This window comes from Cucurbita maxima, unplaced genomic scaffold (assembly GCF_002738345.1).
Source record: "Cucurbita maxima cultivar Rimu unplaced genomic scaffold, Cmax_1.0 Cma_Scf00004, whole genome shotgun sequence".
NCBI classification, from domain to species: Eukaryota; Viridiplantae; Streptophyta; class Magnoliopsida; order Cucurbitales; family Cucurbitaceae; genus Cucurbita; species Cucurbita maxima.
The window spans coordinates 1,482,363-1,495,507 of NW_019272020.1; the positions used below are offsets into that span (position 1 = coordinate 1,482,363).

Sequence of the window (13,145 nt, forward strand, 5' to 3'; positions counted from 1 at the left end):
CAAACTATACTATAATAGAGCCTCCCTAAGGCCTATGGAGTCCTTGAACAACCTCTCCTTTATCAAGACTCGACTCCTTCTCTGAAGCTCTCGAACAAAGTACACTCTTTGTTCGACACTTGAGAATTCTATTGATATGGCTAAGTCAAGGGCATGACTCTGATATCATGTTAGGAATCACAGACCTCCACAATGATATGATATTGTCCACTTTGAGCATAAGCTCTCATGGCTTTGCTATGGGGGAGATGTATTCCTTACTTATAAACTCATGATCAAACTTTTAATTAGTCAATGTAGGACTCCCTCCCAACTCACCCGGGGTCAAGCTTCTTGCACCAAGCATGGCTATGTGAGCGACTAGTAAGTGTCTACTGTACTATTTAAAACAATCAACAGGGTAGTCTCCACACAAAAACAGAATAAGTACCTGAAATCTGCATTGCTTTCATTAGGCACAGGACCTTCCAACTCAAATCTTTCTGATATAAACTCTTCTGCTTCATCCCAAACCCTGAAACATAAGTGGGAGTTACAACATTGTGCAAAACACTTCACAAAGCAAGAACAAGTTCAACTTTCCTCATGTCCAAAATATAATTCCAAACTGGCAACCAAAGAATAATTGAGACAAATAAATGATTTTTGCTTCAATTGTAGTAAGAATGCAAGTATTCTTTCTGTATTCAGATATTGATTGATTTTGCAAAATGTTGGTAATGAATGGAAAACTTTAAGCTATCAAGAACACACCTCTTGTGTACTGACCAGCAAAAATCAAAGGATGCTTGGATCAGCGTCATTCACATATTCCTCCTCAGCTCCCACAATTTCTTTGCACTTCGCAATGAGTTCTTCAACACTTCTCCTGGTCACCGTAAATTAATAGTTACTAAGAATGCAATAAACGATGATAAATTTTCAATTTGTCCTTGCTTATCAACAGAACAGTTAGCAAAAGCAAAAAGATTACCGTCCAAAGAGGGGCTTCTGCAATCGCGAAACCCGACCCCGACAAGAACTCGGGGACATCAGAAACAAGGCCTTTAGCGAAAGTCCCATAACTGCTGAGAACGTGGTTAGCAATGGCGGGGTCACTAACCACGACAAAATTTCTAGGGCCAGCGGCGAGCCTGTAAATGGGTCCGTAGTCATTCATCCACTAGAAGAGTGGAAGAAAAAGAGCAGCGCGGAGAAGATCAGAAACAGCATAGAGCTTGGCAGTCGTCACCCCCTGCCTTAGAGTAATGAAGCGAGTCGGAGAGGGGAGGCAATCAGGAAGAACCGGATTTTGCAGTGTTGGTGGAGCTCTTAATCTTCGTAGGCGTGGGGGGATTCCCTTGGTCAATGGAAGATTTAACGGAGGGATATGGAGATGGGATTCTTCGCCTGAGAAGAGTTAAAGGCTACTCCGATTCTTTGGGCGGGTGAGTCGTCTGTTTTCCCTTTTCCTTGTTCGTCTTGTTCCTGTTGCTGGTATTGTACAATTGGTAATTATTTTCTCATGAGATACATGGGAATTTGTTTTTATCTCGATCCTTCTTCTTTTCCTTCAAGTTACATGGAACTCAATTGGTTTACTGCAAAATCTGTACTGAAATTGGGTAATCCTCAACGGAATTCAACGAGCAGATCCTTGTTGTGCCTGTATATTGCATCTGCCCAAATGCAGGCATCCTTCTTCTTCTACCGTGTTTAGAAATTTAATACTCATCTTAAGGGTTGTTTTTCTTTTTTATTTCCGGCTTTTGTTTTATTGATCGTGCTAATATAAGGTTTGTAACGTTATAAATGATATCAAACAGAGACACTCGTTAGTGTGCAATGATATCAAAAAGAGACACTTGTTAGTGTGCAATGATATCAAACTCTCTTAATTGAGATATTTTAAAATTATGAGATCTAATGCACTATTACAATTTTTTTTGTTTTTGTTTGTATTGAAACAATGGGTTGATTCTAAAAAAATACATTTTATTTTATTTTATTTTTGTTATTTATTCTCATACTAACTAAAATTTTAGTTTTATAAAAAAAAAAAAAAATTGAATAAACCGCTTGAATAATCCAAATCAATCTAACCTGGGTTGGTTCACTATTTAATTAGAGTTATTTGGAATAAAAAAGATACCATTCCAACCAATCCAACCAATCTAACCTAAAGGTTGGATTTGATGGATTCATTTTGTAATAAATATTGTTTGAGTTATAAAAAAAAAAAAAAATTAGGTTATATCCAAAAAAAATGTTTCATCCTAACTCAACCCAACTCACGAACACTCTTATCACTCAGACTTAAATTTTTGAGTTATAAAATTAATGGTGCAGATCGATTCACAATTTTGTAGAATCAATTATTAGATTGAAGCTCAATCTTGTGGTCCTACTCGGAAAGAGTTTCTCCGTTCCATTCAATAATGTTTTAAGATTAATTGTCTGTTCAATTAATGTCAAGTGTAATGCTTCTATGGATATCTTGTCAATTTTTTTTTAGAGTTAAATGAAAAAAAAATCCTAAATTTTAAAAAATATTATTTGTATGAACAAATAAGTAACTAAATCCAAACTACTATTTATAACCACTAATTAGTCTAAAGTCAACAATTTCATTAATAAATACTTTAATTTATTAACTCAAATTATAAAATACATTGAAATTTCTATTTTTGAAAAATATAGAAATATATATTTCTTATGAAGAAAATGGAAGATGCTACATGCAAAAAAGAGAAAAGAAAAAACTACCACTGTGATTGTGACACGTATTTAAAGAAATAACCCACTGTGGTCGGGATGGGGACACGTATTTAGATCGTATGAATAATTGAGTGAAGTGCTGCATGTTTTCGCGCCCACCTTGTTATTGTACCGACTCTTATCTTATTATGAATTGTTTTTTGTCTTTATTTAAATTTAAAAAATAGTACAATAAACGTGGAGAGAGAATTGAAACTTTAACTAATATAAAAACACTTACCTTCATCATTTGAAAATTTTCTTCTTATTATTATTTGATTGTTTATATTTTTCATTTTTATTCAAAAATAAAAATTATCTATTAAGCAGTTAATTTGAATAATTTTTTTTAATATATTTCTTTTTTCTCGAGATGGGATATAATATAAGAAAATTTCTGAGAACCGATCTCCAATAATGAACATAAATAATTAAACCAAATTTTAAAGAAAAATAATAATAATAAAATGGATGTGAAATCACGTGGTGCAATAGTCTCTTTCAAATAAACACAAGCTTCCAAAATATCTGTTTTTAAATTATCACACTCTCTCCACGTGTCAATAACTACCAACTTGATGATAATGACGACCTTTTATTTGGGACCAATTCTAGAGATCCAAATTCATATCTTTTTAAATATTTATATATTTTTTAAATAAATTAAATTATTTCATACCCATTTTTTACATAATAATAATAATTTAGGGTTGGATTAATCTGGTTTTTAAACTCATTTATTTATATATTTATTTATATATTTATTTATTGGAAGATCACGTGTGAAAATGTGAATCTTCGTCATATTATTTAAACTAAAAAAAATTAATCGTGTTTGTGAATAAAATATTTTGAAAAATTCTTAGAAAATTAAAAAATATCAATAATATGTCCTATATTATTTGATCGTTCTTATCTCAATTGGTCTTATAATAATTTAAAAATACTTATTTATATTATCTATTTTATTCAAACATGTTACGATGAATAGAATATTAAAATAAGATTTAAGATAGAGAACCTTCCTATGATTTTTTATTTTATCCAAATAATCAATTGAGGAAACAATACAAAAAAAAAAAAAAAAAAAAAAAAAAAAAAAAAAAAAAAAAAAAAAAGTTTATTTAAGAATAGATAAAATTTATTTTCGATTAAATTTTCCTCATTTAATTAATTATTATTATTTATTTTGAGAACGTGGTAATTTTGGTGGATTAAAGTATTTATAATATACTTATCTTCTCTAATTTTAATTAAATATCTAAAAAAAGAGACTATTTATATTTTTAAAAAATATTTTTATTATACGTGAGCGGTAATTAGTTTCCACACACATATATATTCAAAGTTAAAATGCATATATTTTAATTAATTCAACTTCAAACTTGAAAATAATCCAGATAACAAATAAAGAAATTCGAAGGTAAAAAAAATGTGTATAAACTATTTATTTTATTTTATTTTATTTTAATTTGAGCTTACCACCATTATTTAAAAAACCAAACCATCAATTAATTTTTTTTGTTTTGTTATTTAGTTTTTACGGTGTTCAAGAATTAAGTTAAATTTAATTTTTAAAATTTTGGCTAAAAATTAAATTTTTAGTTTAAAAAGTTGGAGGAAAATGAAAAATAATAAAACTAAATTGTCATCGTTGAAACACTTTAGAAAAAACTAATTAAACTTTAATTTTAGGCATTTAAATTGGAATATCATTATAATTTATTTGGTGTATATATAGTTTATATGCATATATATCCACACAATTGGGAAGATAAGAATTGGGCAAGTGTCGTGTAGGATACCCAAAAATTTATTAATACAAAATTGGGAAAGGGAAAGAAAATAAATATTTTAAAGAATTAGACACGTTTTTAATTCCACGATGGAGTCTCCAATAATGCAGGCCCAAAACTTAATACGGACATTCACGTGGTCCTAATTGTGTAAGCCCCGTATTAAACTTTTTGTCTTTTATCCATGTTGATATACCAAATAAATCGAAAATTTTAATATACGACCCAACAAAATATATATGAACTTTTTTTAGATTTACCCATTAACATTTTTTATATAAAATTTAAAGCATATTTTAAATATAAGTTATAGCAATGTTCATTAGACTGAATTGGTCGGATAATTGTAATGGATAACTCATACTCTTATTGGTGGAAAACTTTGATGACATAATCATTTCTAGTTATTTTTAGTGCTATTTTGAGTTATTAAGTAATTTATTTAAATTTTTATTTTTAATAAAAATAAAAGTAAAACATCCTTTAATTATTTTTAAATATTTAATTAAAATTTGTAGTTGAATTTTAATATATATTTTTAAAAGAATTTAAAAAAGTTTATGGGTATAATTTTTTAAAAAATTATATATATACATATTATATTATAAGTGAAAAAATAATAATAAATTGAATCTAATCTAATACATGAATGGAGGGAGGGATGGAATCTCGTGTGGAACATAAGTTTTTTTTGTTTTTTTTTATTTTATTTTGTGAAGTTCTTAATAAACTAATAAATATAAAGTAGTAATAATGTGAATAAGAAGTTACCGTTAAGTTTGGCTATTTAAACCCGACCAACTCCCTCCAATCCTTCACAAAGCAATAAGCAATAAAAACTGAATTCCAACATCCTCTGTTTTGTTTCTCCAACAATTATGGAATCCATTCTTCTCACCGCCACCACTTCAAACATCCCGCTGCCTCGAAACTCTTCCCTTTCCTCACTCTCTTTCTCCTCCTCCCTCCCGAATCAGGTGAGCACCAAGGTCGAGATCAGGCGAAGCAACAAAGGTACGACCAAGGCGCCGCGCATCGTGGCCTCCTCGTCGGGGTCCAAAGGAAGGGCGGGCAAAGGGGTGTCTGCCAATGTAGCAGTTGACGGTTCGGTTGTGGCGGAGGGTGTGAAGGACGTGTCGTGGAAGGAATTACAGTACGAGGAAGGGTCAACCGGGCATAGGCTGCCCCTTCCCACTGACCCGGATACTGAGAAGCAGATGGAATATATTACAAACATATTGGGTTCAAATGTGTACGATGTGGCTATTGAAACCCCATTGCAGCTTGCGCCCCTCTTGTCTACTCAATTGGGTGTCAATCTCTGGCTCAAGAGGGAGGATTCACAACAGGTACGACAAAAAGGGTACAGAGAAGAAAAAGGGTAACGAGAAGAAGTGAAGTTAGAAATGATTAATATTTTGTTTATGTAACGTAGGTGTTCTCATTCAAGATTCGAGGTGCTTACAATATGATTTCCAAACTTCCTGAAAAACAATTGAAAAAGGGGATTATCTGTGCATCAGCTGGGAATCATGCGCAGGGAGTTGCATTATCTGGTCAGCGATTAAAAACTAAAGCCTACATTGTTATGCCAACAACTACTCCTCAAATCAAGGTCTGGAATGCTAAACTATTATTTATTATTTTTTTTTTTCATTTCAAATTTTGGGGTTTGAAATTAACTTTGAATCATAAAAACATATAGATAGATGCAGTTGAGAGATTGGGTGGAATTGTTGATCTGTATGGCAATTCTTTTGATGAAGCGCAAAAAAGAGCTAAGGAGAGGAGCGAAGAGGAAGGCCTTACATTCATACCTCCTTTTGATGACAAAGATGTTATAGCAGGGCAAGGTACAGTTGGTATGGAAATTGGGCGTCAAATAAGGGGCAAAATCCATGCTATTTTTGTTCCTATTGGTGGTGGTGGTCTCGCTTCTGGGATTGTCTCTTTTTACAAGCTGGTTTATCCTGATGTAAGTGCCTCCATATGTGTTCCTTGTTCTTGTTCTTGTTCTTGTTGTTGATTAAATTTTGGGTTGATTAGTGTTGTTGTGTTGATGATACAGGTAAAGGTATTTGGGGTGGAACCAAATGATCAGAACTCCATGGCGCAGGCATTGTATCGTGGGGAGATAGTGAATGTGACAGATATTGGGCATTTTGCAGATGGAGTAGCTGTTCAACAAGTTGGCGACGAGACATTTCGAATCTGCTATGAACTCCTGGATGACGTGATTCTTGTTAAAAAGGAATCAATATCTGCGGCTATAAAGGTTTGGGTGGATTAATTCTGTGTTACTTCCAATAATCATTCATAATATTGTTCTAAGACAGATATCTGGTTGTATGCATGTGACAGGACATGTTCAACGACGGCAGGAACATCTTAGAACCTTCCGGTGCTCTTTCCATTGCTGCAGCCAAGGCCTACTGCGAGTATAACAATATTAAGGGAGTAAATGTTGTGGCTGTTACCAGTGGTGCAAATATGAACTTTGACCAACTGGGACAAATCTCTGATCTTGCCAATATTGATCAGTCTATTCTCGCAACTATGTTGCCAGAAACACCTGGAAGCTTAAAACAACTTACCGACCTGATCGCCGATGTGAGTTCGTTCGTTCGTTCGTTCGTTGTTTTGGTTCTTATTTTATAATTTGGACCTTGATTAACATGTTTAATGGGGTGAGTTTGGTTTTACAGTTGGGTGTCACCATTACAGAAATGACTTATAGATTTAGCTCTGGCTCAACAGATGCTCTTGTTGTTTATAAGTAAGTGCTTCTTGAAGCCTATTTAGTATTGGTTCTTGGTTTCCTTCTTATATTTAACTTGGTTTATGCAATGGTATGCAGAGTTAAAGCAGTAGATTCAGCACTTGAAACTTTGGTGAGACAGTTGAACTTTTTTGGGTTCAAAACATACACTTTATCCGATAATGAAGTTGTTAGAAACCATCTCCGTTTCATGGTAAATACGTATTCATATTTCTTTTTCAAATTAAATTTGGAAAACGCCTCGAATATTAACTTGTAATCAACCCTTTTATTTGTCATTTCCAGATGGGAGGCAGACAAAACGTTGAAAACGAAACACTCTTCCGTTTTACTTTCCCAGAAAAGGTTGGTGCTCTAAAGCACTTCCTCAAAGACTTTCAGCCAAACTGGAACGTTTCTTTGTTTCACCATCGTCACCAGGTATATGTTCGAGTCTCGAGTTGCTTATTACACCCTGTTTTGATGATCATTTGATGGTTGGTTCTTAAGTATAAATTGGGTAATGTTTTTTCTGTTGAACAGGGTATTCTTACTTCAGATGTGTTGATTGGAGTCCAACTTGAGAAATCAGAGGAGAAAAAGTTTCACGAGTATGCGAAGAAAGTTGGGTATCAATATGAGGCAATATCTCAAGATGATTCAGCCCAAGTTCTAGCAAAACTCTAGATAGATCACAACCCTTGCTGTTCATATCACTTGATCCATCAAGAATCCTTGGCTTGAAGCTGGGAATAACTTGGTTTCAATGCTCTAAATAAGATGATGATGGCAATTAGTGAAATGAAGTTGACTGTATTTGTATTCAACTATCTATGTATGTCTTATAATAAAAGTACTGCAACTGGATTTCTTAAACCAATTGCTTTCTTCTCATTTCTCGTTCTTTCTAATTCTCATATTGCAAAATTACGTAAACGATTCAATTCGTTTATTCGTAATTGGGAAGTAATGCTAACAAATGAAGGGTAGTTGAGATTTAAACGTCTACAAAACATAGTTTTCGACTATATTATTTTCATATGAGCATTCGGTACATGTATCAGTTTGTAAAAGAGTGAAAGGATCATCACTACTGAGAATCCCTAATCTTAGATAGGTTGTCTAAGGGTTCGCCACAATTCATTGTTTTGCTTACACGCTACACTGGCTACCCTTCTCCGAAAGCTCCACAGAACCACCTACCATTAGTTTTTGGCTGGAGAGGTTTATTGCACAAAAATGGCGGGATATATGCCCAGGAAGAGGGAAGCCCAACGAATCTTAGATGCAAAGCCCCACATCTTATTAAGATCATATTAGCATACTCTCCCAAAAAAAAATAGTAGATCCCATGGAAGGCAACTCTAAGCTCCTTCCTCGGGACACTGTTGCATTGGTCTTGGTTTGACCTCCTAATGAGAATTGAGGACCTTGCGCGAACTTCTCATCTCCAAGACTTGCTTGCTCTGTATCGAATGCCCGTAGTTCCTCGAGTGCAAGTCTCAAAGAGAAATGCCATCAACTAGGGTGCTATGGGTCACTAACCACTCACTCCTAATGAGAATTTTTAGTATGTCTTTATTTTTTAAAAATAGTAATAATAATAATAATAATAAACAAAATTAGTTTAGCAATTATTGGTGGGAAATTGTCATGGCGATTTTCTGGGAAACTGCCGTAATTTACTGGTGGTGGATAAATTTAATTAATTCTAACTTTTCTTGTTTCTGAAAAAAAAAAAATATATATATATATATAGATATATTAATTTAAAAAATACTTCAAATGTTACTTTTAAAAATTCAGGGTACTCATGGTAAAATACATATATATTTTTTTAATGGTTAAAAGTATATTTGAAAATTTTAAAAAAATTTAAAAGAATATTTTTTAAACCATTTTTATCTCAAACTAACTATAAATATATATATTTGTTACTTGTTATTATTAAAACTTTTAAAAATTTATGGGTAATTTTTATATTTTTATTAATTTAGCGAAATAAAATTTATAATCTCGAGTTCATACGTGAATGGAGCAACTTAGGCTTCAATTTCAAGCTTAAAAAGAAATTTCCAAGGAATCGATTTAAACGAACACAAAGGTTGTGTTCGATTTGATAACTTCTTTTTTTCAAAGGTTGGGTCCAATTTGGTAATGATTTTGATTTTTCTGTTTTTTATTGTTTTTTTTTAATACAATTAACACATATTTTTCTTGTTTCGTTTTTTGAAGACAAAAAAAAAAAAAAAAGAGAGTACGTTTTCTCATTTCAGTGGTCAAAATACCCCATTTTCTTTTTCTTTTTTTAATTTTTAAAACAAAAGTAAAAAAAAAAAAAAAACGTTAATACACATTCATCTATAGATTTTTAAATTTTTTTTTATAATAATAAAGGATATTAATGGTAAATATATTTTTGAATTTTTTTTAAAAGTGGAAGAATATTAATGAAATTTTTTAAAATTTAAAGACGTTTTTAAAGCAAAAAAGCTTGAGGGTTTTTATAAAGTTACAAATATATTTTTAAGATGTGTTTTTTTTTTAGAGTTTAAGCTATTAAATCTTTGGGAAGTTTTAAATTATTTTTTAAATAAAATACAATAAACGTCATTTTGTTATTTAGTATTTAGGAATATTTTCAAAGAAAGCTAAAGTAAAAAAAATAATAATAATAATTTTTGTTTTTAAATTTTAGCTAAAAAATTGAACGTTTAATTAATCTAATCTAAGCCAATTTGTGATGTAATATACTCAATAATTTGGTTGATAAAAGGGAAAGAAATTATATATTTTAAAAAGACACGTTTTTAAGTACCCAATAATGCACTCTCCAGACTCCAATAATGATATTGACGTGATCCCGATTTATTAGATATTAAATTGTTATCCGCTAGCAAATATTTTCTTTTTCTGACTTTCTCTTTCAAGTTTTCATACCTTTGTAGCGTTCTACTCCCTAATCGATGTAAGATATAACACACGTTTTACGTATATTTTTATATATTTTTGAGATGGATAATAACGTACGATGATGAAATTAAATATATTAATAATATAGTTTAATTATATTTTATAGAACGAGATTTTGAAAAATGGGAGGTAAGAGGTTGAGTTGGGGGTATTTAAACCCGATCGGTTCCCTCCAATGCATCACACTGCAATAAGTAGAAGCAAGAAAAACAGAGTTTAAGATCTTCGCTTTCTTTCTCTTACCATTATGGCATCATCCTTTCCTCTCAATGTAGCAGCCGACGGTTCGGTTGCAGCGGCTCCGGAGGAGGAGAAGGGACATTCGTGGAAGGACCTTGTGGTCGAGGAAGGGGCAGTCGTGGAAAGGAAATTCCCTCCCGCCAACCCGGATACGAAGAGGCAGATGGAGTATTTTCTTTGAATTTTTGAGGTTTGAAATTAACGGTGAATCATAAAAATATATAGATAGATGCAGTTGAGGACTTGGGTGGAATTGTTGATCTGTTGGGCAATAACTTTGATGAAGCGCAAGGAAGAGCTAGGGACCGTAGCCTAGAGGAAGGCCTCACAATCATACCTCCTTTTGATGACGAAGATGTTATAGCAGGCCAAGGTACAATTGGGATGGAAATTGGGCGTCAAATAAGGGGCAAAATCCATGCTATTTTTGTTCCTGTTGGGGGTGGTGGCCTCGCTGCTGGTATTGTCTCTTTTTACAAGCTGGTTTATCCTGAGGTGAGCCGCTCCATATCTGTTCCTTGTTCCTTGTTCTTGTTCTTGATTAAATTTATGGACACCTATTTGTTTGAGTTTTTGGGTTGATTCGTGTTGTTGTGTTGATACAGGTAAAGGTATATGGGGTGGAACCAAATGATCAGAACTCCATGGCGCAGGCATTGTATCGTGGGAAGGTAGTGTTTGTTCGTGATATTGGAAATTTTGCAGATGGAGTAGCTGTTAGACAAGTGGGGAACGAGACTTTTGGAATCTGCAATGAACTCCTGGATGGTGTAATTCTTGTTAAAAAAGAATCAATAGCTTCCGCTTTGAAGGTTTGGATGGATTAATTCTGTGTTACTTCCAACAATCATTCATAATATTGTTCTAAGATAGATACCTGGTTGTATGCATGTGACAGGACATGTTTAACGACGGCAGGAACATCTTAGAACCTTCCGGTGCTCTTTCCATTGCCGGAGCCGTGGCCTACTGCAGGTATCATGGTATTAAGAGAGAAAATGTTGTGGCTGTTACTAGTGGTGCAAATATGAACTTTGACCAATTGGGTCATATTGCCGATCTTGCCAATTCTGATCAGTCTATTTTGGCAAGTTGGTTGTCAGAGTGCCCAAAAAGCTTAAAACAACTTACCGGCGTGGTCGCCCGAGTGAGTTCCTTCATTCATTTCTTTAGATATAGTTTTGTCGTTTCAAAGTGATTTTCACGTAACAAAATCCGATTCTTATTTCATAATTTGGACCTTGATTGATTAACATGTTTAATGGGGTGACTTTGGCTCTACAGATGAATTTCAACATTACAGAAATGACTTATAGATTTAGCTCTGGCTCTGTAGACGCTCTGCTTGTTTATAAGTAAGTTCCTCAAAGGCAGGTGCTCTCAACCACTTCCTCAAAGGCTTCCAGCCCAACTGGAACATTTCTTTGTTGCACCATCCTGACCTGGTATATGTTCGAGTCTCGAGTTTCTTATTACACCCTATTTTGATAATCATTTGATGGTTGATTCCATTGGGTAATGCTTTTGTTGAACAGGGTATTATTACTTCAGATGTGTTAATTGGAATCCAACTTGAGAAATCATTGGAGAAAAAGTTTGATGAGTATGCGAAGAAAGTTGGGTATCAATATGAGGCAATATCTCCAGATGGCTCTGCCCAAGTTCTTGCAAAACTCTAGATCCATCACAACCCTTGTTGTTTATTTCACTTAATCCATCAAGAATCATTCGCTTGAACCTGGGAATAAATTAGTTTCATAGCTCTAAATAAGATGATGGTGGCAATTAGTGAAATGAGTATGTATGTCTTATAGCAATTGGTTCCATTGCTTTACATTTCCCACCACGTAAACTGTGTAAACGAATCGATTCGTTTATTCGTAGTTGAAAAATTATGTTAATAAATTAAGAGTGGGTGATATATAAACGTCTATAAAACATACTTATCAACTCCGTTGAGATGCTAGACTCGAATATCAAACGATGTAATTGGTACTCATTTAGTAGAATCAAACTCACTCATCATAGTGTCCGTAAATGTGTTGGTATGGCTCCATTTTTAGTATTTGAACAAAGTTTTGAAAAAAAAAAAAAAAAAAACAGCTTGAATATTAAATTAACTAAAAATTATTTCAAAATTTTTAAAGGTTGAAATTTAATTTGTAACTTTGTACATGGGAATAAGCACTCTCATGCATCATTTTATATCTTTTGTATTTTTTGTATTTATCTACTTAATATTTTAAATTAAAAATTAAAATAGGTAAATTAAATTACATTAAAATTTCAATCATAATGTATGGATTTAGCCTTCTATGCTAAAACATTAATTTATTTAANTATATGCAATAAAGTTCTTAACGAAACTATTAATTACCAAAAAAAAAATATAATGAAACTATTAATTTATTAATTAATGATTAGTTATTGTTAGATTAAATCATACCATTATTATTATTATTTTTTTTTTTTTTTTTGTTAAAATAAATGATTGAGAAGTTAAAAATGTATTTATAATATTATTTACCGCCATATAAAATATTAATATTAAAATTTTAAAATGGTTCAAAAATATATTTTTATTAAAATAAATGATAAAAAAAATAAAAATTATAAAACCCACCTAAATCATTTAGAATTAT

The 13,145-nt window shown here is 32.3% G+C and overlaps 1 protein-coding gene and 1 long non-coding RNA gene across 3 annotated transcripts; one reads left to right on the top strand and one right to left on the bottom strand.

The window, feature by feature from the left end:
- Window positions 1-243: 243 nt before the first annotated feature.
- On the bottom strand, window positions 244-1,201 carry LOC111477612. The gene is made up of 3 exons (XR_002717330.1): window positions 974-1,201; window positions 754-868; window positions 244-514 (listed from the first exon to the last, which is right to left on the bottom strand). It is a non-coding gene; the product is annotated as an uncharacterized LOC111477612 (long non-coding RNA).
- A 4,153-nt stretch (window positions 1,202-5,354) lies between these two features.
- Window positions 5,355-12,295, top strand: LOC111477609 (threonine dehydratase biosynthetic, chloroplastic-like). Of its 2 annotated transcripts, XM_023121473.1 has the most exons (10): window positions 5,355-5,881; window positions 5,968-6,147; window positions 6,238-6,507; window positions 6,601-6,807; window positions 6,894-7,142; window positions 7,238-7,308; window positions 7,390-7,504; window positions 7,597-7,656; window positions 11,874-11,948; window positions 12,039-12,295. In XM_023121473.1, exons 1-10 carry the CDS (start codon window positions 5,411-5,413, stop codon window positions 12,180-12,182), a joined length of 1,842 nt encoding a protein of 613 aa, XP_022977241.1. In that variant the 5' UTR covers window positions 5,355-5,410; the 3' UTR covers window positions 12,183-12,295. The 2 variants fall into 2 exon arrangements, with proteins under 2 accessions (XP_022977241.1, XP_022977240.1); XM_023121472.1 differs by lacking the exons at window positions 11,874-11,948; window positions 12,039-12,295 and adding an exon at window positions 7,834-8,184 and having other exon boundaries at window positions 7,597-7,731.
- Window positions 12,296-13,145: the final 850 nt, after the last annotated feature.

What these genes read in the sequence shown, in the direction of transcription:
- LOC111477609 (XM_023121473.1), top strand. Translation starts at nt 5,411, where the DNA reads ATGGAATCCATTCTTCTCACCGCCACCACTTCAAACATCCCGCTGCCT. An exon ending in CAACTACTCCTCAAATCAAG is followed by an intron (nt 6,148 to 6,237) that starts GTCTGGAATGCT and finishes AAAAACATATAG; the next exon opens with ATAGATGCAGTTGAGAGATT. An exon ending in CAATATCTGCGGCTATAAAG is followed by an intron (nt 6,808 to 6,893) that starts GTTTGGGTGGAT and finishes TGCATGTGACAG; the next exon opens with GACATGTTCAACGACGGCAG.